The sequence below is a fragment of the Sminthopsis crassicaudata genome, chromosome 3, assembly GCF_048593235.1.
Source record: "Sminthopsis crassicaudata isolate SCR6 chromosome 3, ASM4859323v1, whole genome shotgun sequence".
NCBI classification, from domain to species: domain Eukaryota; kingdom Metazoa; phylum Chordata; class Mammalia; order Dasyuromorphia; family Dasyuridae; genus Sminthopsis; species Sminthopsis crassicaudata.
The window spans coordinates 458,108,598-458,135,251 of record NC_133619.1 but is presented as its reverse complement, the minus strand read 5'-3'; the positions used below and the strand labels follow the sequence as shown (position 1 = coordinate 458,135,251).

The 26,654-nt window shown below is 33.4% G+C and overlaps 1 protein-coding gene across 9 annotated transcripts in view; it reads right to left on the bottom strand.

Moving 5' to 3' along the window:
• CCDC148 (coiled-coil domain containing 148) overlaps positions 1-26,654 on the bottom strand; it is a 333,489-nt gene that overhangs the window by 183,968 nt on the left and 122,867 nt on the right. For 5 of the 9 annotated variants that reach the window (XM_074303395.1, XM_074303396.1, XM_074303393.1 and 2 more), the window contains 4 exons: positions 20,742-20,824; positions 19,764-19,924; positions 18,434-18,529; positions 18,165-18,346 (listed from right to left, as the gene is read on the bottom strand). In XM_074303395.1, coding sequence (XP_074159496.1) covers positions 18,165-18,346; positions 18,434-18,529; positions 19,764-19,924; positions 20,742-20,824 — 522 coding nt within the window. The remainder of the gene's footprint in view (positions 1-18,164; positions 18,347-18,433; positions 18,530-19,763; positions 19,925-20,741; positions 20,825-26,654) is intronic. The other 4 variants (XM_074303399.1, XM_074303398.1, XM_074303401.1 and 1 more) reach the window with 1 other exon arrangement.

Genomic DNA, 26,654 nt, shown 5'->3' with positions numbered 1-26,654 from the left:
GAAATTTTCTAACAATTATAGACATTCAAAATTGGAGGGGAAAAATGCTTATGTAAAGGTGAATAAGAGGTCTTTGCCTCCTTTCCATTTATATACTAATATGTTAGTATCCTGTCTAAAAAGTTGTGAGATCAGTCAACACATCTCTATGGTATAAAATAATTAAAGAATGTTATTTTAAACACTAACTTTCTGATTACATTTGACCTGCGTTTATCTAATACGGCATGTACCTAATTCTTGTTCCTCTAAAGTAGTATGATAGGATGTCTGTCAATTATCTTATTTTAATTATCTTCTCTTAATACAACATTTTAAACATTATACTTTGAAACAGACACAGTTTGTGTTTTAAAATTAGATTTTGTTAGAAAATAAAGGTCCTTAATGGTAGAGATGAGGAGCAAGTGCATTCTAGGCATAGGCACAGGGATAGAAGGAGATGTCATTGAGTTCAATTCAATTCAATAAATATTTATTAAGTTCCTACCATGGGCCAGGCACTATGCTAAGCAATGAGAATTCAAAAAGAGACAAAAGATAATCCCTACCTTCAAAGAATTCTCAATCTAACAAATAGACAACATGCAAACAATTATAATTTTATGATATAATTAATTTCATGAACCTTCCAGATCATAAAAATTAGGAGTGTAGTTCGATTTTCCCCTTCCGAAAAATCTGCATAAAATTCTTAGCCCTTCCCTTCACACCAGAGGAATCTGAATTATCTGAATTATTATAGTATTAAAAGACATGATAGGTTAATATTATATACATATATATACATATATATATATGTATATATATATACACACTATCCACATATCTTATGCATTTCTGAGTTTCTAAACTTTTTTGGTCATCTGCAGGCCTTTGTATGTCATCTGCTGCTCTCATAAAACCCCCCAAAATTCCCATTTCTTATGCTGACCCACAATATATCTAAATTTTGATAGGGAAAGTTGCAAGGGCACAGGCTGTGTACAGGTAGTACAGTGGATAGAGGGACAGACCTGGAGTAAGGAAAGCCTGAGTTCACATCTGGCCTCAGGTATTTACTAGCTGTGTGAACTTGGGCAAGCCACTTAGCTTTGTTTGTCTGTTATCAAATCTATAAAATGAGCTGGATTAGTAAATGGCAAGCCACTAGAATTTCTTTGCCAGAAAAACCCCAAATGGGGTCATGAAGAATCAGACATGCTTGAATGACAATAACAACAAAGTTATATACAGGATTGTAGAGAACAGCAGATAGTGGGGGAACTCTGGGAAAGGTATACTTGAAGCAAGGATACTTATAGCAGGGTGTTTACTCAATGTGATTGATGAGATAATGGTTCTCTAGTTCATATTTACTTAGTGATATAGTGATATAATCATTCTAGTTTGATATAATGTTGGCATATACTTAGTGTGATGTAATGATGTACTCAGACTGAGGTATTTAAGAGTTGAGAAGAGTGAAGAAGAAAGCTCAAGCTTGAGCTCAATCTCGGCCTCAGACTCAGAGTCATACAGAGACACAGAGAAGATATAGAAGATGGAGACAGAAACAGAGAGCCTCCTGGTGACTCTCCTGCCTTCATCACTCCTCCACCTAAGACCAAGGCTTGTCCAGAGATCCTCCAGAGAGCTAGTATGGACATTACACAAGATAAATAGAAAATAATCTATAAAGGAAAGGCACTAGAATGAAAAGGGATTGGGAAGGGTTTCTAGCAGATTTTTATTAGATCTTAAAAGAAGGTAGGGAGGCCAAGAATCTAGGCCAAGAGAATGTTATTTGGAACTGAGGTGAAGTGTCTAGTTTATGGAACAACCAGGAAGACAATGTCACTATATTGAAAAGTACAAAGTAAGGAGAATGTGTAAGAATACTGAAAAGGGGGATAAGTTATAAATGGCTTTACATGCCAAAGAAAGCATTTTTATTTGCTCCTGGAAGCAATAAGCAGCCACTGAAGTTTATTGGGGTGAGGGAAGGAAGAAGAGAGAGGAAGGTAGACATAAGAAAATTAATTTAGTGGCTGAATGGAGAATGGATTGGAGTAGGAAGAGAATAGAGGCAAGCAGACCCACCAGCAAGTAGCCTTTTGCAATAAAACAGATGTAAAAAAAAAAAAAATCTTTAAGTAGGCATGTTTAGATGGAAAGTAAGCTGCTGGGGGAGGGGAGATAATGTGAAATCAGATGAGAAAGGGTAGATTGGAGTAAAGTTGTAAACTAAGTAAAATGCCAAGCTCAGAAATTTATTCTAAAGACAACTTTGTTCCATTATTTCAGTCATGTCTGACTCTTCATAGCAAAGAGACTCAAGTGGTTTGCCATTTCCTTCTACAATTCATTTTACAGATGAAGAAACTGAGGCAAACAGAGGTCACACAACTAGTAAGTGTCTTGAGGCTGGATTTGAACTCAGGAATATGAGTCTTGCTGATTCCAGACCAACTCCTTTGTCCACTGCACCCTAATGCCCCTAAGAAATAAAAGGGAAATACTATTAAGTTTTTCAATAGGACAATGACTTGGTTAGGTTTATCCCTTAGGAAGAATATTTTGGCCATTGGGCAGAGGATGAATTAGGAAAGAAAAGACAGGAACCAAAGACAACAACCGGGAGTCTGTGGCAGTAGTGAAGGCAAAAGGTCCCAAGGGCCTTAATTAAATTGGTTGCTATGTAAGAAGAGAGTAGAAGGAAATAGATTAAAGACAGGAAGTGGAGAGAAAATTCATAAGATTAGGCAATTTATGGGATATGAAGGACAAAAGACAGGAAGAAACCATAGATTACTCCTAGATTATGAACTGAAGTAACTAGAAGAGTAGTGGCACTATCCACAAAAATAACAGCATTTGGAGAAGAGGTAAGTTTAAGAAAGAAGAAAATGAATTCCATTTTAGACTTGCGGAGTTTGAATTGCAAATAGGACATCTAGTAGGACAAATCCAGCAGACAACTGGAAATGTGGACCTAGAATTCATGAGAGAGAATACTGCTAGATATATAGATAAATAAACATCAGAATTATAAATGAATCTACAAAAGCATGTATCATTGAGAGAGATAATTAGAGAGAAAATGACTCAGAATTGAACCTTGGGGAATAAGCTTAAGCTTAAGGGATGGAGAATTGATGATTAACCCCAACAGTAACTACTAAGGAGTAGTCAGATAGATAAGAGAATCAAGATAAAAAATTGCCATTAAAGTCAAGGGATGATTAGTTTAAATGTCCCAGATTGATGGAAGTTTACAGAGACTGAAAACTTAGTACTGAAAAAAGGTCATCAGATAGTGATTAAAATCATTGGCAAACCCTAAGAAAGTTGTTTTGATCAAGTAGGGCTACAAAAATCTAGATTTTAAGGGACTATGTAGATCTCTCTTTCTAGGAGTCTGGCAGTGAAAGCAAGAGATAAAGGATCATAATATAAGGAGATCAAAGGAACAAGAGAAGTTGCTTTTTTTAAGGCCAGGTGAGACCTGAGGTTTTTATAGACAGAAGAAAAAAAAAAAAAAAAAAGCCAGTAGATCAGGATAGATTGTCCATTTATCTATGCTTATACCTTACCTTTATAAGGGATGGAGGGAAGGGAATGATCACTGGAGCAAGTTCCTTAGTAAGTTAAAAGAAAATGAGATCAAAAGCACAAATAAATGGATTAGCCTTGTCAAGAATTGACAACTTCATTTTTAGAGTCTAAAGCAGGGGTTAAAGATGCAAAGACTATTTGATGTATAGAGTAATGAAGTTCTTTAAAAATGAGACCAATTTTCCCAATGGAAGGGAAAAGCACTTGCTGAGGTGTTGGGTTAGGAATAGTGCTGCTCCTCAGCACTTTCCAATCTATGAGTTTCTAAACTTTTTCTGTGTCACTGATCATCATTCCAATATTGCTGCTACTGTATACAATGATCTTTTGATTTTGATTATTTCACAGCATCAATTCATGTCTTCCAAAGCTTTTCTGAAACTAACACCTTTGCCATTTTTTAATAAAAAAAAATTTCTTTTGTTTTTTCAGTCTCCTCAAATTGTCATCTCATATCAATTGTTTTCACTGCTAAACTTTTATAAAGAGTAGTCAATATAGTCCTTTGTAATCTAGCTTTCCATATCCCCACTCTACTGTAATAGCTTTTTGCCAATGACCTCTTAATTACAAAAATGTGATGAGCTTTTCTCAGTACTAGTCTACATGACTTTCAGGAATTTTTGACATTTTAACTATTTACCTCCTTCCTTGAACTCCATGGCACTTCTTTTTCCAAGTTCTACACTTAGACCCATTCTCAACATAATGATTTTAAATGTATAACAAAGTACAAAGGAAACCAGTTGTATAAAAATATATTTTTAAAACCCAAATTTACAAATCCAAAGTTAAAAACACTTCTCTGTATTTTTTGGTATTTTATGTGTATTAATAAAACATTGAGTCTATTCATCTATTATCCTTCATTCCTTCTATTGATCAATTCACCTCCCTTTCAAGTTATTTTATGCTTTCTCCTATGTACAAAATATTGTTCATTATATTATGGTATATCTGATTTTACTGTTATAATATAAAAAAAGAAACTAGAAATGGAAAGGGTATTGTAACAGAAAAAAGAGGGAAGGTAGAGGTGAAATGAGGGAAATTACATCTCAGGAAAAGGGAAATAAAATATAAGTGAGGGAAAGAAGGGAGGGTGTCAAATATTGTGTCAATCTCACTCTCATCATATTTGGCTCAAAGAGAGAATATTAGATAAATTTGGTTTCACCTAGAAATCTCTTTTCTTATAGAAAAGTGGGAGGGGAAAGAGGAAAAGGAATGGAATAAGATAATTAGAATGGAAAAGAGAATAGCAGGGGAAAGGTAAGAAAAGGGGAGAGTCTCTAAAGGAAAAGGACTGAGGCAAATAGTACTCATAAGTAAAATACTGGTGAGGAGGGAAAAGGGAAAAGAAAAGAGAAAAATATAATTTGGGGCTAATAAGATGGTAGGAAATATAGAATTAGTATTTTTAACTATAAATGTGAATGGGGTGAACTCTCCCATAAAACATAAGCCGAAAGCAAATTGGATTAAAAGTCAGAATCCTAAAATATGTTGTTTACAAAAAACACATTTAAGCAGAGCAATACATACAGAGTAAAGGTAAAAGGCTGGAGCAGAATCTATTTTGCTTCAGGTGAAGTAAAAAAAAAAAAAAAAAAAAAGCAGAAGTAGCCATCCTGATCTCAGATCAAGCAAAAGCAAAAATTGATCTAATTAAAAGAAATAAGCAAGGAAACTATATCTTGCTAAAGGGTACTATAAAGGGCAATATCAATATTAAACATATATACACCAATATAGTATAGCATCTAAATTCCCAAAGCAGAAGTTATGAGAGTTGTAAAAACTAATAGACAGCAAAACTATAATAGTGGGAGATCTCAACCTTCCTCTCTCAGAACTAGATAAATCAAACCACAAAATAAATAAAAAAGAAGTTAAAGAGGTAAATAGAATACTAGAAAAACTAGATATGATAAATCTTTGAAAAAATTGCATGGAAACAGAGAGAAGTACACTTTCTTCTTAGCCGTTCATGGAACCTATACAAAAATTGACCATATATTAAGACATAAAGACCTCAAAATCAAATGCAGAAAGGCAGAAATAGTAAATGCATTCTTTTCAGATCATGATGGAATAAAAACTACATTCAACAAAAAAGCCAGGGTAAAATAGACCAAAAAGAAATTGTAAACTAAATAATCTCATCCCAAAGAATGAATGGTGAAACAGCAAATCATAGACACAATCAATAATGAGACAACATACCAAAATCTGTGGGATGCAGCCAAAGCAGTAATAAGGGGAATTTTTATATCTCTAGATGCTTACTTGCATAAAATAGATAAAGAGAAGATCAATAAATTGGGCTTGCAATTTTAAAAAGCTACAAAAAGAATAAATTAAAAACTCCCAAATATCAAATTTGAAATTCTAAAAATAAAAGGAGAGATCAATAAAATTGAAAAAAAAATATTGAATTAATAAATAAAACTTAGAGTTGGTTTTATGAAAAAACTTAAAAAATAGATAAATTTTTGGTTAATTTTATTAGAAAAAGGAAAGAGGAAATTCAAATTGTTAGTCTCAAAAATGAAAAGGGAGAACTATCCATCAATGAGGAGGAAACTAGAGCAATTATCAGGAGTTACTTTGCCCAATCTTATGCCAATAAATTTGACAATATAAGTAAAATGAAGGAATACCTACCAAAAAAAAAATTGCCCAGATTAACAGAAGAGGAAATAAATTACTTAAATAGTCCCATTTTAGAAAAAGAAATAGAATAAGCTATTAATCAACTTCCTAAAAAAATTCCCCAGGACCAGATGGGTTTACATATGAATATTCTACTATACATTTAAAGAACAATTAGCTCCAATATATAAATTTGAAAAAATAGGGAATGAAGGACTCCTACCAAATTCCTTTTATGACACAGACATGGTACTGATACCAAAACCAGGTAAGATGAAAACAGGGAAAGAAAATTATAGACCAATTTCCCTAATGAATATTGATGAAAAAATCTTAAATAAAATATTGACAAAGAGATTATAGATAATCATCCCCAGGATAATACACCATGATCAAGTAGGATTTATACCAGGAATTCAGGGCTGGTTCAATATTAGGAAAACTATTAGCATAATCAACTATATCAATAACAAAATTAATAAAAACCATATGATTATCTCAAAAGATGTAGAAAAAAATCCAACACCTGTTCAATTAAAAACATTAGAGTATAGGAATAAATTGACTTTTCCTTAAAATAGGCAGTAGCAAATATTTAAAAGCATCAGCAAGCAGCATATATAATGGGGATAAACTAGAACCATCCCCAATAAGATCAGGGATGAAACAAGATTGCTGACTATTACCTGTTATGGGCCAGAACTCTGTACTTAAAACAAGGATTCTTACAAGGTGTTAAGTCTTACAACTGTTAAGTCAGTGGAATTGATAAGACAATGGTTACCTAGGTTAGCATGGTGACTAATAGTTCTCTAAATTCAGTCTGATTTATTTAATATTACAACAAATAATGATTTCCTAGTGATATAATGATTGGTTTATACTCAGTGTAGAGCATATAAGCTGGGACAAACTCAGCCAGGGACTCAGAGACAAATTCATTCCATCATCCACCTTTGTGGTGGCTAGAGGCTGAAGAATAAGCCCTCAAATTCAGCCAGAGTCATTCTCTCCATCTCACACCACCAGTTCTACTTGTGCAGTGATGAAGAGAGTCATCTACACCCAGAGAGAGAGCTATGGGAACAGAGTGTGGAATACAACATAGCATTCTCACTCCCTCTGTTATTTGCTTGAATTTTGTTTTCTCTCTGTTTTTCTTTTTCTTCCTTTTTGATCTGATTTTTCTTGTGCAACAAGATAACTGTATAAATATGTATATGGATCTAACATGTATTTTAACATATTTAACAGGTATTGGACTACCTGACAGCTAGGGGAGGAGGTGCAGGGAGGAGGGGAAAATTTGGAACAAAAGTTTATGTAAAAGTCAATGTTGGAAAAATTACCCATGCATACTTTTTGTAAATAAAAAGCTTTAATAAAAAAAAAAAAGACTGACTCTGATCCTCATAAGCCTAGAGTTTCAGTAATGAGTCACATTATAATAATATTTTATTTATAACTATATAGCATTGTTAGAAAGTTATTAGTGATATATATGTGTGTATATAAATACACACATATATATATATATATGTATAAGATTAGTAATGTTATGATTTACAACCACATGACATTGCTAGACTATTATTCATAAGTACTTTTGTATATTCAGGATATATAAAAAATTTCAATTTAATCTGTTAATAGTTTAAAATTTTAAGCTCTATATTTGCATATATGTATATATACATGTATATATATGTGTGTGTGTTAGATGATTATTAATGTTATATGTATACATACTAGGTGTCCCAAAGTCTTAGTGCAATATAAACTGCTAATACTCAGCTCTTTCAGATTAGAAAAGAACCAGGCTTTTGTGAAGTAAGGATTATAGGTATTTTCATCCTTATATCTGTGTGTGAAAAAACTACATGTCAGGAAGATTAAACTTAACTTGTCCATAATCATATAGATAGTAAATATCTAAGGCAAGATTTGAATTTAGGTTTTCCTAATTCAAAGACAGGGTTTGAGTGCAGTTTAAATTTAGTATAATTTAAGCTGAAACGGAAGCCTGATAGGTTGAGTAACATGGTCAAGGCCACACATATAAATATATAATGCAGAGTTATATGCATATTTGTATTGACATTTACATTATATATATGTGATACAAAGTCATTTGGTAATTGAACATCATGAAATAATTAGTGTTATATGCATGCATATATGTAGATATACACATAATGTATTATAATACTATTACAAATGGAATTTTGTATCAGGAACTAACTTGTAATTATTTAAAGTATATCATAATTTCTTCAACAAAATCTGGCCCACTTTCTTTCTCCCGACAATTCTGTGCTCAGCTCACTGTTTCTCTGCAGTACCTATTCCAAATCTATGTTCTGGTGGACTAAATCACCTACAAATGGGATCAAGCAGAAGATGTTGTCTCTGTGGAATCCTATTATGACACATGCTGACACTGAAACTGGTATCTTCTTTATAGTCATTATTTGCTTATGACAGAATGAGGTAATATACCTAAAAAACTTTGAAAACCATAAAGTGCTATAAAATGCTTGTTGCTTTCTTCTTTTTTCTTCTTCATAACCATAAGAGTTGCTGAGTAATATAGCCTAGCATCTTGTGCATGCTGTGATACCATAATAACAGAAGTCTCGATTGTTATTATCAGGAAGAATCTCTTACTGGTCCTTTTTCTCTTCTTCTGGGTGACTCTTCTGAACTCCTGAGTGTAGATGGTATCCAATGCCTCTTTCAATCCTTTTTCTTCTGAAGAATTAGGAATAAAAATAAATAAACCCATTTAACCACGCCAGTAAAATTCCTTCCTTTATCTCTGGATGCCTTTTCTCTGATATCTGGATTGTACTTTAGTCAATTGTGTTTTATTTATGCTAGGAGCAGGGGAAGAAGGAAGGATTCTCAACTGTGATTTCACTAATACAGGGAAATCTCAGTGAGAAAATTTTCTCTCCCTGTGCAGATTCATTTACTCAGTAACTTACAGTTTAGAGAGTTCCTGGGGCTTGCACTGCTAAGTGATTTTCCCAGGGTTACAAAGTCACTATGTGTAGGTAGAACTTGAACTCAGATCTCCTTGCTCCTGGATCAGTTTTCTGTCCATTTCTCAACACTGCCCATCTGTGGCACTTATTTACCCATATGTTGACAAATTAAAGCCATAGTCCTTTCTAATGATAATATGATATAGTGGAATTTCAATTGGGCTTTAAATCAAGGAAACTCAAATTCAAATTCTGCCTTGCTAATTTTATGACCCTGAACAAGTCATTACCTTTCTGCATCCCAGTTTTTTCATATGTAAATCAAATTTGATAATATCTTTAGTATACAGTTTTCCAAAGCAGGTATACAAAGCTAAAAGGGCCAGATAACTATTCTCTGTAAGTAAACTCACTTTGAAAAGTTGCTAGCATTAATATCACATAGTCTGACACCCATCAAACGTAAAAAAGAAATTCAATCACAACTAAGGGTAAAAAAATCAAACTAAAGGCCAAAAAAGTATGTGTTCGAAAAGAACTATTAGAATCTCATTCTTTCTGTTGTTATGAAGGCTCAGAATGAGAGAATAAAACAAGCCATTAGGATTTGTTTTCTTTTGTTTTTAAAGAATCTAAGCAATCCAAGAAAAAAATTATTAATTTAAAGACAAATTTTTCTAGCTTTATCAACTTTTACATATCAGAGCAATAATGTGATAAGAAAAAAAAAAAAAAAAAAAAAAAAAAAAAAAAAAAAAAAAAAACCTAGGCCTTCCAAGACTAATATTGAGACATTTTCAATTTTAATGAATTTCTGATAATGTATCTAACTGCATGTCTTTTAGACTTGGCCTTTCTTTCTACTTCTAGATGTAGGACTCCACTGAAATGTTCTTATCTGGCATAAAATTTCCTTTAGGAAGGAGTACAAGGACAAATGGCCCTTACCTACTTTTCTAGCACCATCTGTCATTATGCCCTAATAACACACCCTTTTATTTGTTTAGTGTTTTGTAGTTGACAAAACACTTTTTTCATTCAATTTCACCACAACCTCGTGTGACAGATATCAACGACATTTTACAAATGAGGAAACTAAAATTCATAACAGCATTCAGTTTAATGAATTGGCTAAACCATAATCTGAACCCAAGTCTTTAAATTTCTAGACCACAGCACTTCTCTGACTTTGTCATAAAATCAAAACATTCTTTTAATCAGAAAAAACACATTTACCCTCTGTGTCTGTTCTCACCATGACCCAAACATTCCCCTACTTTCTCTTTTATAAGGAACCTTCCTGAAAAATGTAATTGTTAGCTAATCCAATTTTGAGGCAGCTAAATCGGGCAATGGATAGAACACCAAGTTTGGAATAAGAAAGATTCATCTTCTTGAGTTCAAATCTAGCCTCAGACACTTACTAGTTACTCAATCCTGAATAAGTCCCTTTACCCAGTTTGCCTCATTTTCCTCATCTGTAACAGGAACTGGAGAAAGAAATGGCAAACCACTCTAGTATCTTTACCAAGAAAATACCATATAGGATCATTAAGAGTCAAATATGACTGAATATTGATCATATTTCTATCATCTCACCAATATATACAATTTATATGATAGTATATTTTACTTCTGTTATTCTTTATAATATTTTTGAGTAAATAAAGCATATAGGAATGAAAATGTGTACTTTTTATATTGGATTATTTGCTGTCTAGGATAAGGGATGGGGGGAAAGGAGGGAGAAAAATGTGGAATACAAAGTTTTACAAAGGTAAGTGTTGAAAACTACCATTGCATATATTTTAAAAATAAAAGGCTATTATTTTTAAAAAGGAAAAAAAAGAAAATGTGGTGTTTTGAATTTTGAAGGTTCATATCAAACAAGGCATACATAACTAACTTTACTAATTCAACTTTACTTAATACAAAGAATCTTTTTTTCCTCAAAAATATTCTAAATCTTTTCCTGAAAAGCAAGGATATTCTTCCTTGCCCCACCACCACTTAATAGCATTTTAGTGTTTTTTAAAATTATATGTAAAGAAAGTTTATGACATATATTTTTATAAGATTTTGAGTTCCAACTTTTCCCTCCTCCTCTTCAACACAGCAAGTGATCTAATATAAGATTTACATATGTATGGTGATATTAAATATATTTTCACATTAGTCATATTATGAAAACTACTCAGAACAAAAGGGGAAAACTGTAAGAAAAAAACAACAACAAAAAAATGAAAATAATACATTTTAATCAGCATTCAGGCTTCATAGTCCTTTTTCTGATTATAGATAGCATTTTCCACCATGAGTATTTTGAAATTGCCTTAGATCATTGTATTGCTTAGAAGAGTAAAATCTATCAAAGCTGATCATCACACAATGCTCCTATTACTGTGTATAATGTTCTCCTGTTTCTTCTCACTTCACTCAGCATCAATTCATGTAAATCTTCCAAGTTTTTCTGAAAAATGTTTGTTCATCATTTCTTATAGCACAATAGTATTCCATTACACTTACATAACACAACTTGTTCAGCAATTGATGGGTATCCCCTCAATTTCTAATTCTTTGTCACTTCAAAAAGAATTGCTACAAATATTTTTGTACATGTAAGTTTTTTTTTTCTCTTTTTATGATCTCTTTGGGATATAGACCTAGTAGTATTGCTTTATCAAAGAGAATGAAAAAGTAAAGATAGACTTGTAAATAGAAAAAACATCAATTGCTTACTCTAGGTCAGGCATTTCATGGAAAATTGAAGGAACAAATTCAATCAAGTGAGTACTTGCCTTCAAGGATCTTACATTCTAATAGCTGAAGAAAATACATAAAGCATGTAGGAATTAGTAGATAACAGGTGCTAATGCAATCCACAGCAGGGATCCTTCAGGCACCTGAGTCCCTCAGAGGTAGGGTCATGAGGAGCCCTTAGAGGGATAGACATATCTGTGGGCATATTCACTTATGTTAAGCAAGAACAAGCTGTACTCCTATTTATATCTAACAATTTACTAATTATATGTGAATTCCTGAAAGCTAGTCACCTCAATGAAACCTATAGCAATATAAAGCCTTCTAAATTGAAAAAAAAAAAAAACATACAAAAAACAGATTTCCAAGATTATGAAATGTTATTACATGAGTGGGTGTGATTATTCTACCTATAGTTATCTTGAATAGTAATTCTCCTAACAATAAACTGGGTCCCAAAGTGAGCAAGAGGAGGATATCAGGCTAGGTCTCAATTTGGGAAACTATTTGGTGCTCTTAACAATCCCAAAGTATTTGCCATCACAAAAAGCTCTTTTCTGGCATATTCTCTGGATGAAGCACTATGACTTAGAATCATGGAATAAAAGCATGATCTTGGAACAGCCAAAATCACATACAATAGAAAGGATTATGCAAAGATAAGTTACAGAATGCTACCAATAATAATGCTTGAAAAGTAGAATAAATGGCATTATCAAAGATATATATGACTAAAAAAAAAAAGAAGAAGAAAAAGTGAATCAGTCATCTAGTAAGAAAAGGAAGTAACAGATATAGGACAAGCTATGTTCATTTATCCAAAAAACTGAAATAACCAGAAAAAGGCTTCCAGCATGGAAGCATTTTGGAAATACATAAATAAGAGTAGTATAGGTTGAGAAAGCATAGATGCCTTTTTGTGTGTTCCAGTGGAGAAAGTATTCTCAAAGATGAAATACTGAACCTACTAAAATATTCCCAATTACTCAATGGTTGACAATTTTTTTTAAAAGGCTTATTTAATCCAGTTTCTTCATTTAACCTATTGGGAAACAGAAGTCCAAAGGTCAAGTGAATAGCCTAATTAGTGGTATGAGAGACAGAATGAGAATACAGATCTATAAACTCCTAATCCAGTACCTTTTTATCCTATGCCTTTCTTGGATAGAAAAAAGGAAGAAATCACAGAGGCTTTGGACACCTGAAAGATCTCCACCAAAGGGAAAAGGGCTTATAAAGAAACTGGAAACAGATGAAAAGCTTCACTTGTCCCTAGAGTTGGGTCTTTTACATTCAAATGGGCTGACAAAGAGAAACTGTTCTCTAGATAATTTGTACTTAAAGATGCTTATTGAATTTTTTGTCATGAATTCTCAAATACTGACAACTTGCTTTACATGATTTATGACATTTAGAAAGTTTTTTTTAATATAAAATAACTAACTTCATATGAAAGAGCTGCTTTTCTAGAAGATTTGTTAATTGAATTATTATTATAGCAGGATCATTCTAGTACACAAACCTTTTATTTTCTCTTCACTATAACCATATACTCTCACTTTCCTTACTTTTCAAACAAACTTTCTTTTGGAAATTGCTTAACGTCACCATGAAGAAGTAAATACTGTGTTTTTTCTTCTCACTCTAATAAAATAGTTAATTCATTGCACCAAGCAGTTGGTAAGCAAGACACTGTGCTCAGTATGGGATGCATTGTTTTTCTACTATTTTCAAATCATATCCAATTCCTGGACACCCTATTTGGCAAACAAACTGGAATAGCTTCTCATTTCCACATTCAGCTCATTTTACATATGAAAAAATGAAGCAATCAGAATTAAATGATTTGCCCAGGATCACATAACTAGTAATTGGATGAGGCCACATTTGAACTCAGGTCTTCCTGACTCCAGGATCAGAACCCTGTATATACTGCACCATCTATCTGCTCTATGAAGGCATACAGATACACAAAAACAAAACAAAGTCCCTGCCCACAAAGAGACACTAGAGAAGTACAACTTAGATACAGATAAATATAGTACAAGCAAAAATGAGGAGAGTTCACTAATACTTGGCAGTGAAATTAGGGAATCTTCAAAAAAGATATGATACCTGAGGTGAACCTTGAAAGAAAACAAAGATTCTAAGATTAGGTAGATCAAGAAGACTGTCCCAAACATGGGGAACAGTTAGTGCAGATGCATTCATATAATAAATGAACTTATTAAATTCAGAGAACAGATCATAACACAGTCATGAAGATAATATGAAAAAGATTGGACAAGTAAGTGGGAGGAAAAGTACCAATATACTTCATGGCAGGCTAAGAATTTGAACTTTATTCTATGGCACAGGGAAGATACTGAAGTTTTTTGAGGAACGTAGTAACATTATTAGACAAATGTTTTAGGAAAATTATTTTAGTAGTTACATAGAGGACGAATTAGTAACAAGAAAGACTAGAAGAAGAGACAATCAAATTGCTTTTAATCTTTAATTTTTTTCATTTTAATTTTCAATTGAAAATTCTCTCCCTTCCTCTACATTTTTCCTTACCATTGAGAAGGCAAACAGTATGATACAAATTATATTTGTCATTTTTAAACATTGTTCCACATTAACCATGTTGTAGGAGAGGAGAGGGAAATAAGAAAAATAAATTGAAAAATATATATATTTTAATCTTCATTCAGAGTTTATCAGTTCTTTTTTGGGAAATGAACAACATTTTTCATCATGAGTCCTTTGGAATTAGTGTTAATCACTATATAGATCAGAGTAACTAAGTCAGTTGATCATCATTAAAATATGACTATTACTGTTGTGCACAATGTTCTAATTCTGCTCACTTCACTTTGCATCAACTCATATAAGTTTTCCCTAGTTTTTCTAACATCATTCCCTTTTACATTTGTTATAGTACAATAGTATTACATCACAATCATATACCATAATTTGTTTAGCCATTCCCCAATTAATTGGCATCCCCTTAATTTCTATTTCTTTGCCATCACAAAAAGAATTGCTATAAATGGTTTTGTGTTTTTTTTTTTTATCCATAGATTCTTTGTTATTGCTCCCTTTGTAATACAGAACTATTAGCAGTATCACTGGGTTACAAGATATGCACAAAGTATCCTTTGGGCACAGTTCCAAATTATTCTCCAGAACGGTTAGACCTATCCATAGATCTACCATTTGTGAATCCATTTTCCCACATCTGATCCAGCATTTGTCTTTTTCCTTTTCTGTCATCTTAGACAATCTGACAGGTGTAAGGGTACCTCAGAGTTGGTTTAATTTGCATTTCTCTAATCAATAATTATTTAAATCATTTTAATATGGTTATTGATAGCTTTGAGTTCTGAAAACTGCTTGTTCATGTCATTTGGCCATTTATCAATGGGAAATGGTTCTTATTTTTTTTAACATAAAGTTGACTCTGTTTCCTATATATTTGGAAAATGAGACTTTTATCAAAGAAAGTTAGTATGAAATATTTTCCTCGATTTCCTACTTTTTTTCTAATTTTGGCCACATTAGTTTTATTTAAACAAAACATTTTTTATTTTTATGTAATCAAAATTACCCATTTTATTTTTTGTGATCCTCTCTATCTCTTGTTTGATCACACTTTCCTTATCCATAGATCTGATTGATATATTTTTTCCATTTGCTTACGATATCACCTTTTTCATCTAAATCATGGACCCATTGTTTCTATCTTGGTTTAGGACACAAGACATTAGTCTACATCTAGTTTATGTCAGACTGCTTTCAGTTTTCCCCAAAGTTATTATTATTATTATTATTATTTGTTATTTATAGGTTTTGCTATTATTATTATTAAAGAGAGTTCTCCTTCTAATAGTTTGGATATTTGGTTTTACCAAATACTAGGTAACTCTGTATTTTACATAACTAATTTATACTATTGATTAACCACTCTATTTCTTATTCAGTTTCACTTTGTAATATAGTTTGAAATCTGATGCTACTAAGCTGCCTTCCTTCATTTTTTTTCATTGATTACTTAATATTACTTACTTTTACTTCTTTCCAGTGAATTATTTTTTTCTAATTCTATAAAACAGTTCTTTAGTAGTTTGATTAGTATGAAATTAAATAAGGAATTTAATTTAGATAGCATTATCATTTTTATTAAATTGGCTTGGCCTGCCCACAAGCAATTAATATTTCTTCAATTATTTAGATCTGTCTTCTTATGTGTAAAGAGTGATTTGTAATTGTGTTTATATATCTTCTTCTGAATTTGTGCTTTGACCTACCCTGTCATCATAGCAGCCTTTTATGGTCAAATTCTTTATTTTTGTTGCTTGCTCATTTTTCTAGATTATTTCTTGATTTCAGACTTTATGATAGAGTTGAGGTGTGCTCTTCTTTCTGAGGACTGAGATGACTGTCCCGAACCTTAAATTTTTATTATCTTGCCATTTTTCACAGTGAAGTCTTAAGACCTGTAAGTTGCTGATGTTTCCAAGATGATGTGGTCAATGCTTTCCTGGTCTACATTTTGATCCTTGTTCAGGTATGGCACCTAATCAATCATAACCACAACTCCTCTCCATCCTGGTACTATAATCTGTAATTAGGTGGGCCTCTATTTTCCCACCACTGCAAGAGTTCTTCTCTGCCCTAGAATTCTAATTAAGAATTGGGTAATAGACAATGGAATTGCCAAGTGGCACCTAGTTCTTGTACTCAGTGCTAACTGAAGGATTCCTCATCAAATCTTTCTGATCAGATATCCAATTCCTTTACAGATTCTAAACACTGAGCACTTCTGGTACCACTATTGCTACCACCTCTAATGTCCATAGTCCCTGCTATTTTGTCTGTACTATGGTAAACTCCAGCCCCAATATCCAAAGACCTCTTTTTCTCTCTTCCTAACATGTCCTGGAAAGGTAAAAAAATATTCACTGTATCTTGATTATGTTGTAGTTGATTATGCTGCTTAGAATTCAACTTGTTGCACTTTTAAAATTTTTTACAGGGGAATTTTGGTAAAGCTCAGCACAAATGCTCACTTTACCATCTTGACTCTGTTCTATCAATCAAGTAGCTTTAATGGTTATCTAGGGAAAAGATGCTAGGCTCTGAACTAGAATGATGGCTGCCGCCGTGTAACTGGAGTAAAGGAGAGAGAGATGAGAAATGCTGTGGAGATAGAATAGATAAGAGTTGTCAAATGACTCATTATGTAAATGAATAGAGGAATCCTAGGATGTAAAGCTGAACTTGATGGTACCTTCAACAAAAATAAGAAAGTCTTGATGAAGATAGGCTTAGTAGGGTAAATAATTAATATTGTATTAGAAATATTGAGCTTGAGGTATCTATGGGTATTTTGAAGGAAATACTTCACAAATTATTATTAAAACATGACTGGAGTTCAAAGAGAATGGGTCTGGATGGTGAATACTTGGAAATTAAGGTAATACTTGAACCTATGAGAGCTGCTGAGATCACCACAAGAGAGTCTTAAAACAGAGAATTGGATGATCCAATGTGGCATTTCTTTTATGTTTTGGGATAAAGTTGTTGGAATTCTAGATAACACAGAAAATAATCAAATTCACAGATGAAAACATCATTCAGCATTATAATGGCAATTTATAGAAATATGTCATGCCTAGATATGAACTGAAACACTACACATCTTTTGGAATATTTTAGGTATGAAAACCCTAATAGAAAATTTTTGTTTGCTCCAATTATATGCATTCCTAGAATATAAAGAAATAAAACAATATTTGTTTTCACTGTAAGTTAGAACTGAGATAGGTTGCATGAAGCAAATTACATGATCCTATTTTTCTCAATGTTTACATGTAATTCTGATTACTAATTTCCTTTGGAAAAGAACAAAATTTTGGCCTAATACTTATAGTTACTGTAAATTAATCTTTGAAAAGTATTTCTAGTCTTAAGAGCTTCAGTGGATAAGGGTATATTTTGGACAATTTTTAATATAGAAAATATTTCATCTATTACCTCAGATAAATTATTTTAAAAAGACAATCCTTTTAATTACTCAGTTAAATCCAATGAAAAATAAAATCAGGTTACAAACAACTGCAAAACTCAATAGTATAAAAATTTTCTTTTAAGAAAGAAAATAAGATGACCACTGATTACCTGTGTATGGTTTTTAAATGTTGTTCAATCTCTTCAAGTTTCTTCCAATATTCCTCTGTAAATTTTAAAAACTCCTTAAGAATTGAAGATTTTAAATCAGGATAAGGACAATTCAAAGTTTGTAGCTCTAAAGGGAGTTCATGAAACTGGTCAATTTTTTCTTCTGAACGATAAATTAATGCCTGCAAAGGAATTCATTATCATTCATTTAATACAAATGAGTTAATTGTTTTCATTTATAATTGAAGTGTTATCTCCAATATACTTACTCTTATTCCAGAATCTGCAAGTTCCTGTTCCAAAAGCATTTGTTCATGAGTAAGTCTTCTAAAAATAGTCTTCAATTGTTTCTTTACTAATTCAACCTATTTGATATTTAGTACAATTTTAGCACAAAGTAAATTATTACAGTTTTACCAATAGTAAGGTGAAACAGATATAACTACAAACAAATTTACAAAAAAAGAGAGCTGCACTCAGAGCTAGAACAATCTATTTTCAAGCCTTGCTTTCCTGAGCAAACTATTTAAATCCTTGGAGACTTCTGACAAACTTCTAAGACTTATAACTAATAACTAAGACTATAGAGATAGTTTTCTCATGCTGAACTTCTTTACACTTATGAAATCATATAGATGAAATATGTACACATATTCTTTAAATATATGTACATATATGTAAGATATGCACACATAAATAGGCATAAGCAATACATACTCATATTTTTTACATATATAAATACCATAATATCTATGTATCTATGTATGTTGATATACATGCATACATTGTCACAAACAGTGGCATTAGGAACCATTGCTATGAAACATGAGATTTGTAAGAGAAGAAACAGGCAGCTAGGTGGCATATTGGATAGTAGCAGACCTAAAGTCAGAAAGATTCCTCTTCATGAGTTCAAATTTGATATCACACTCTTACTAGTTATGTGACTCTGTGCAAGTCACTTAACCCCATTTGCCTCAGTTTCTTCATTTGTAAAATGAGCGGGAAAGCTCCCATATCTTTACCATGAAAACCTCAAAAAGAGTTAGTCACAACTGAAAAACAACTGAACAACAACAAAAAAAAGAAGAGACAGAAATATTGGGGGAAAAGGATCACATTAAGAGATCCTTAAAGACATTTCTGGACAAGGAAACCAGAAGTGGAACTTATATTCATGTACAATGTTTATGAAAGCTCCCAGTATAACTCACCTTTACTCCAGCAGAATTAGGGAGAGGGTTAATCCACTCTTAAGTATTCCCTACTTCTAGCCAATTATTCTCTCCTCCATTTTCTGCCTGGATTTCTAGTTATTACCCTGGGCTTGGATTCAAATAAATGGAATATTTGTGCAGCCATGCATTTCTGTTTTGGTTTATGTTCTGTTGTATTCAACTACAATGCACAGAAATAATGATGAAGGAATTTCCAGGAGTTCTATAGTATAGGTAGCCATCTAATACATGCTTTGGAATCCAAGAACTACTTAATTTTAAAATTTCTAGAGATTCCATAATTTCCTAAAGATACCTGAATGTCAGGACAAAAGACAAAAATATCTGTATACCAGCATTTTTCAAATGTATTAAGTCTGACCTCTTCTCTCATCTTCTGTTCATCAAATGCATTTTCTGATGAGGATGGGTTTGAAGTATCAAACAGCAACTCAGATTTACATTTCAAATCTTCTTTCAACTGGACAATAGGTTCTACTACATTCTGTAGATATTTGTTCCATTCTTCTGCTAATTCAAGTTCTAAAACAGAAAGACAAAATTTCCTCACTGAAAGTCACAGTAATATTTTGCCAAGCTTCTTTTCAGAAAGAACAAGCCTAAATTCGGGGGTTTTTTGTGATTGTTCTAAGAAAAACAAACAGAAATTTATATATTTTTCAATGAATACATGAAGTTGATGGGGGTATGAAACTGTGTTCCCTTTTGATCCATAAAATTAACACTCTAAAATTGTGTACCCTTTTATCTGTAAAGAAGGGAGATTTGAGTCTCAGACCCTCTTGGGAAGCATATCTCCCCAGACAAGTTAAGTGGTGTCATCTGATTAGGCCATTTCTAAGGCAAATCACCTCCAATGATAGCCAAATTCAGGCTGAAAAAGACTTTAAAGTAATTTCAATTGTAAGATCCTGGTCTGATCAGTTCAAACTGCCCCCAGCTTCTTCCCTCTGCTCCTCCCCACCAAGATCTGCTCATAAATAGGTTTCTGTTTACTCATTTCTCTCATTTCTTTGCAGAAAGTCAAAAGTAGCATGCTCTGCCTCTTTGGTATAGCTGCAAGAACCCAACCTGCTGAGAAAGCATTCTCTTCTCAGTGTCAGCCTCCATTTCCCTAATAGGACTTTGCAACTGAAGAAGTCAGTTTTTAAGCAAAACTGATTTCTCATCCATTTTGGCTACCTAAAACTCTTTGGGGGCGAATTCTTTCACAAAGAACCTGCACCTCCAGCCAAAAGGGGATCTCCACAATTTGCTGATTGCCACTAGAACCTCATCAAAGTGACCATGAGTAGGGAGAAAGGAGCTCTTCCTAAAAATAGTATAAAATAATTCTCACCAAAATCCTTGAGGTTGAAAAGACATTCATGTTCAGTGTTCTGTTCATCAAAAAAACTTCTAATTTCAGATTCTGTTTTATATCTGAAATGAATGGGGGAAATGTCCATTTTTAAAATACAACTAGATAGAATTTTTTTGAGTCCCTATTATAAATACAATGCATAATGTGCTTTAATTCTACTATAATTACACATATGACTTTTATTTATAATGAATAGTAATAAATGACTAATTTTAAAGACCTTTTAAAATATGTGTGTGTGTAAAATAATCAGCAATAAATGACTTGCCTAAAGTCACACAGCCAGTAAGTGTCGGGTGTCTGAAGCCAGATTTAAATTCTGCCCCTTCTGACTCCAAGGCCAGTGCTTTATCCACTACACTATCCAGTACTCTGATTTTAAAGGCCTTTTAAGTTGATGCTAATTTTCAAAAAGCAAAGTATCCACTATTTACATTCAACAGTTTGTAGAAAAAAATTGACCAGCTTTGAAAATGGAAATCCTGAGATACCACTACACACCTGTCAGATTGGCTAAGATGACAGGAACAAATAATGATGAATGTTGGAGGGGATGTGGGAAAACTGGGACACTAATGCATTGTTGGTGGAGTTGTGAAAGAATCCAACCATTCTGGAGAGCAATCTGGAATTATGCCCCAAAAGTTATCAAAAGTGCATACCCTTTGATCCAGCAGTGCTACTACTGGGCTTATATCACAAAGAAATACTAAAGAAGGGAAAGAGACCTGTATGTGCCAAAATGTTTGTGGCAGCCCTTTTTGTAGTGGCTAGAAACTGGAAAATGAATGGATGCCCATCAATTGGAGAATGATTGGGTAAATTATGATATATGGATGTTATGGAATATTATTGTTCTGTAATAAATGACCAGCAGGATGAGGCTTGGAGAGACTTAAATGAACTGATGCTGAGTGAAATGAGCAGAACCAGGAGATTGTTGTACACTTCACAATACCATATGAGGATGCATTCTGATGGAAGTGGTTATCTTCAACAAAGAGAAGATCTAACTCAGATCCAATTGATCAATGATGGACAGAATCAGCTACACCCAGAGAAGAAACACTGGGAAATGAGTGCATACTATTTGCATTTTTGTTTTTCTCCCCAGGTTATTTTTTACCTTCTGAATCCAATTCTTCCTTTGCAACAACAACAAAAAAAAATTGGTTCTGCACACATATATTGTATCTAGGGTATACTATAACATATCTAATATGTATGGGAATGCCTGCCATCTAGGGGAGGGGGTGGAGGGAAGGAAGGGAAAATTCGGAACAGAAGGGAGTACAAGGGATAATGTAAAAAATTACCCATGCATATGTACTGTCAAAAAATGTTATAATTATAAAATTAATAAAAAAGAACTCTCAAAAAATTATAATGTTTGACAATATAAAATCTATGTTGCCAAACAAATAAGTGGGGTTTATTAAGGTTTACATTTGTTTTAATAAAGAATAAAAGTCCATGAGAGTACTTTTAAGCTAATGCTTTCTTATTCTATGAAGCAATGTAGTATACTTGGGTTCTATTTATATACTCTATTCGAGCAGAGTCCAACTCCTAACATAATTCATTTACTCTCTAAGAGTCTCAATTTTCATACTGCTGAGTTGAAAAGTACCTCTCCTCTTTATTTCATAGTGTTGTTTAGAAATACCAAATGGGATGCTACATAAATGCATTTAGTAATCCATAAGAGATTATATAGATGTCAGATTGTCATTTGAGCACTATGTCACAAAACTATAAAATTTACCTTATAAACACATACAACTCTTCAGTACTAGAATAATGATGGTTATCATTTTGATGATGATGATTGTAGTGGTAGTGGTGCTGATGGTGATAGTAGTGGTGACATGGTAAAGATTGAGATAAAAATCTCTGCTATATAATTTTAAAAAATGTTGTTTGTCCTCTTTTTGAAGAGGATCAATGCTTCCATGTCCTCATCTGGGCAATAGGTATAATAACAGCTACCTCCCAAAGTTATGAAGATAAAAGAAGATAATTTTATATTAAATTTTAAAGTGCTATATAAATGCTATTTTATCATCATGATTATCATTATTAAGAATAATATTATGGTGAGAATAATATTCTTATTCCTAAAATAATAATATTGTCATAGTTTTAAAATTTGATAAGCCACCATACAACAATGAGGTCAGCACAACTGCTCTGTAAAGTTTCAGTTTGGTAGTGTCTCATATCTCTCCTTTCCCAACTTTCCTTCAGAGTCTCTCAAACACTGAGCTAGCTCTGGCAATGCATGTGTCAATCTCATTATCAATGTGGACATTCCTAGAAAGCCAAGGTAAATGAACATATCCACAGCATTCAAAACTTTATCATCTGCTGTAACTAGATGGTTCTACATATGGATGGTGTGGTGCTGACTGATGGAGAACCTTTGTTTCCTTGTGTTGTTAGACCAAAATAAGCACAAGCAGCAGAGAATTGATCTACACTATATTACATTTTATCTTCAGAGGCTACATTGAGTGCAAAGCCATCTGCAAAAAATAAAAAAAAATTGTGCACCAACACTTCCTCTACTTTTAGTTTTGGCTTGTAGCCTTTTTAAGTTGAAGAATTTACCAACAGTAAGACAGCTGATTCTGATTCCATGTTTGTCCTCATTGAAGGTGTTTGACAACATAGCTGAAAACATTGGGCTAAAAAACCATGGAGGCAAGCACATAGCCTTGTTTCACTCCATTGGTGACTGGGAAAGTTCAAGGGCATTGTCCATTGTCCAGAACCTGAGCAGATATGCCATCATGAAATTAACATATTATACTGAAGAACTTCTCTGGGCAACCATTTTAACATAATTTTCCACAAGCCTCATGAGCTGATAATATCAAAATCCTTGGTCAGAACTACAAATGTTGTATGCAGACCTCTTGTTCTACTCTTAGCATTTCTCCAGGAGTTGTTGGGCAGTAGACACCATACTGACTGTTTCTTGGCCCCTTCTAAGCCACATTGGCTCTCAGGTAGATAACTTTTTCTAGGTGTAAAGTCAGCCTAGTAAGCAAAACTCTGGCAAGAATCTTTCCAGCAATGACTAAGAGAGACACCCACCTGTGACTGTCATAAGAGTCTATTCCTAGTTTATTAGCACCATGCCAGGAAACTAAATCACTTCCATTCTAAATATTACCTGGAAGAGTAAGGTACCAGACATTGAGATCCTTTCTTGAACTAAACTGCCAAGCATTCCAACTTTACTACAGAGCACAACTCCATTGGGCTGTTTGAATGACAAATGTACACTTGCCAAAAAAATTATTTATGGAGAACCACAAAGGGCAAGCTCTCACAAGGTGGTCAGAAAAAGCAATACAAAAACACCTTCCAGGTCTCTCTTAAGAACTTTAGAACTGATTATATGACATGGGAGATACTGGCATAGGACCACCCGACTTGGTATGCCCTTATCAGATATACATGAGATGTACAGTTGGATAATGCATCCCAAATGTGTATGAGAGACTATTTGTCTGACCTGTGGTATAGGATTCCTATTTTATATTAATCTGATCAGTCACAGCTTGATACACTATAACTAAACTCTAACATAATGATGTCATTTTGGTCCTCTTTGTGAATGAAATACAGCAACCATCCAACCAACTTAGGCCATCTGAACAGATAGTTAAACCACATCTGGTCCTGTTATGTCCTGTTATGAGTATCATGATTTAAGGAAGACACCTTAACCTGGGAAGCATCCAGAGAAGGACAACTAAGATAGTGAAGTCATGGATTCATATCATATGACAACAAGTCAAAGGAAATAGGATTGTTGAGCCTAGAGAAGAGGAGAGTTATATGCAATAACTATCCTTATGTGTTTGAAGAGCTTTTATGTAAAGAACAGATTAGATTTGTCATGTTTGATTGCAGAGCACAGAACAAAGCTATGGAGGAAAGTTACAAAGAGGAAAATTTAGATTTGATTTAGGAAAACTTGATGTAAGATATCATACTAATTTAAATCATCCCAAAATATTATGGGCTGCCTTAGAGGACATAGGTAGATGCCTCTCATTTGAGATTATCTAGAAGAGACTCATTCACAAGATACACAGGAGAATAAATTAATTGCAAAGCAAAAAATACATAAAGGACCAATAATCCAGTCCATGGATAGTTAAGAAAAGTTTTACCCTAGATAAATCTACTTTCTCTAAATAGTTGGGGGTCACAGCTGGGTTTGAGGTACCCCTATCCTCACCCCTTATCAAGTTTGTTATACTGAAAATGCCTCTTTAGTTATGAATCAGACTGATTAAGTCCTGGGATCCCTTACTCTTAAATTCTATAATTCCGTTAATATCAAATTATTTTCCCATATTGGAGCAGGGGGAAGTATTTCCAACACAGCCATGGCTCTCCCAAATCTATGATTTCCCCAAATCTTAGAGAAAACAAGTCTACATAAGGAGAAATTTTTCTTAACTGTGGTTTTGAGAATGGATTCTTTCCGTACTCTTTACTATGTTGTAAATTTATTCACTGTAAGCTTTGAGAGTTTTTCTTGCTTGAAATAGGAAAATGAATAGCCCCCAAGACAGAAGTCAAAATAATTCATATCATATATTTCTAAAGATGACTTCTGGGTGGGGCCAAACACAAATCAGAAAGATTATTCACTATTGAGAAAAGTCCAAGATACAAATTGGAGCCTGTGTGAGTGTAAAGCTTCAGTTAATGGCTCCAGAGTTATAGTCTCATATCACTCATTTGAATAGAGCTTTGTCTGAGCTCTTACTATTCTGTTTGGGGCAGAGAGTACCCAGGCACAGGATGACCTAGGAGCTCAAAGAATGTACTACTGTGCATGCCAGTAGGATTCCAGTAACACTGGCTTGTCTGAAATGCAGCTCCTCTTCTCTTTGTCACTCCAGGGGGAGTGGTGGAATTAGTGCAAAGCTTAGGGAAGGAACTCTGGAGATTTCAAACATTCATTACTAGCTTCTTAGAGTGACAAATCCCCAGGGGCAGGTCATATCACCTGCTTCTCCAAATTCTGCCAGCTCTGTGGCAATTTTTCCTGCTGTATTCCAAGGGAAGAGCAGTAATACTTAGTGCTTTGGGGACAGTTCTGCTTGATATTTAGAATGCAATACTCCACATTTGCAACCAATTTTTCCCAGCTTTTGTCTGGGAAAACACCAGCATTATGAAATAAGGTTAATATTCTAATAAGATCTGGGTTTCTACATCATCTACTACATATGGTAAGGCTCTTTTCAGGAATCTGAAAAACATTTGGGACTAAAAGGAGGGAGTCTTGATAGAGATACTATAAAGGGCGGTTGAGTAATAAATTACAATATGACCTCTGACAACCTGACAACCTTCAGAAACTGAAGAATAGGCCCTTATTACTGGAAGCAACATGTGACCATAAGGACAATGTAAAACTAATCAACACATAGACCATACAACTAGAGGTAATAAATATTCCAGTACTGGTATCATAGGGCAAGCCTGACTAATTCTTTCAACATAAAATGGTAGTTAACTACTCTAGGGCTTCTTGAACCTTTTCTACTCACAACCCCTTTTTGCCCAAGAATTTGTTACATGACCACAGGTATATAATTATATAAAATAGATATATGCATACCAGGATATATACTAGATAAAATAGATCAATAAAAATAATATAAAACATCAAATATTTACTGATAATAAATCATAATTTCATAACCCCCACATTCAGTTATGCAATCCCCATATATAATTATGACTTTGATGATAGATGCTTTGAACTAGTCCACCAGTAGAGTTGAATCTGGGATTAGGAAAGACCGTGGAAAGGCAGAAGAGGAAATGAATAGTAGAGGGCAGATAGAGATCTAG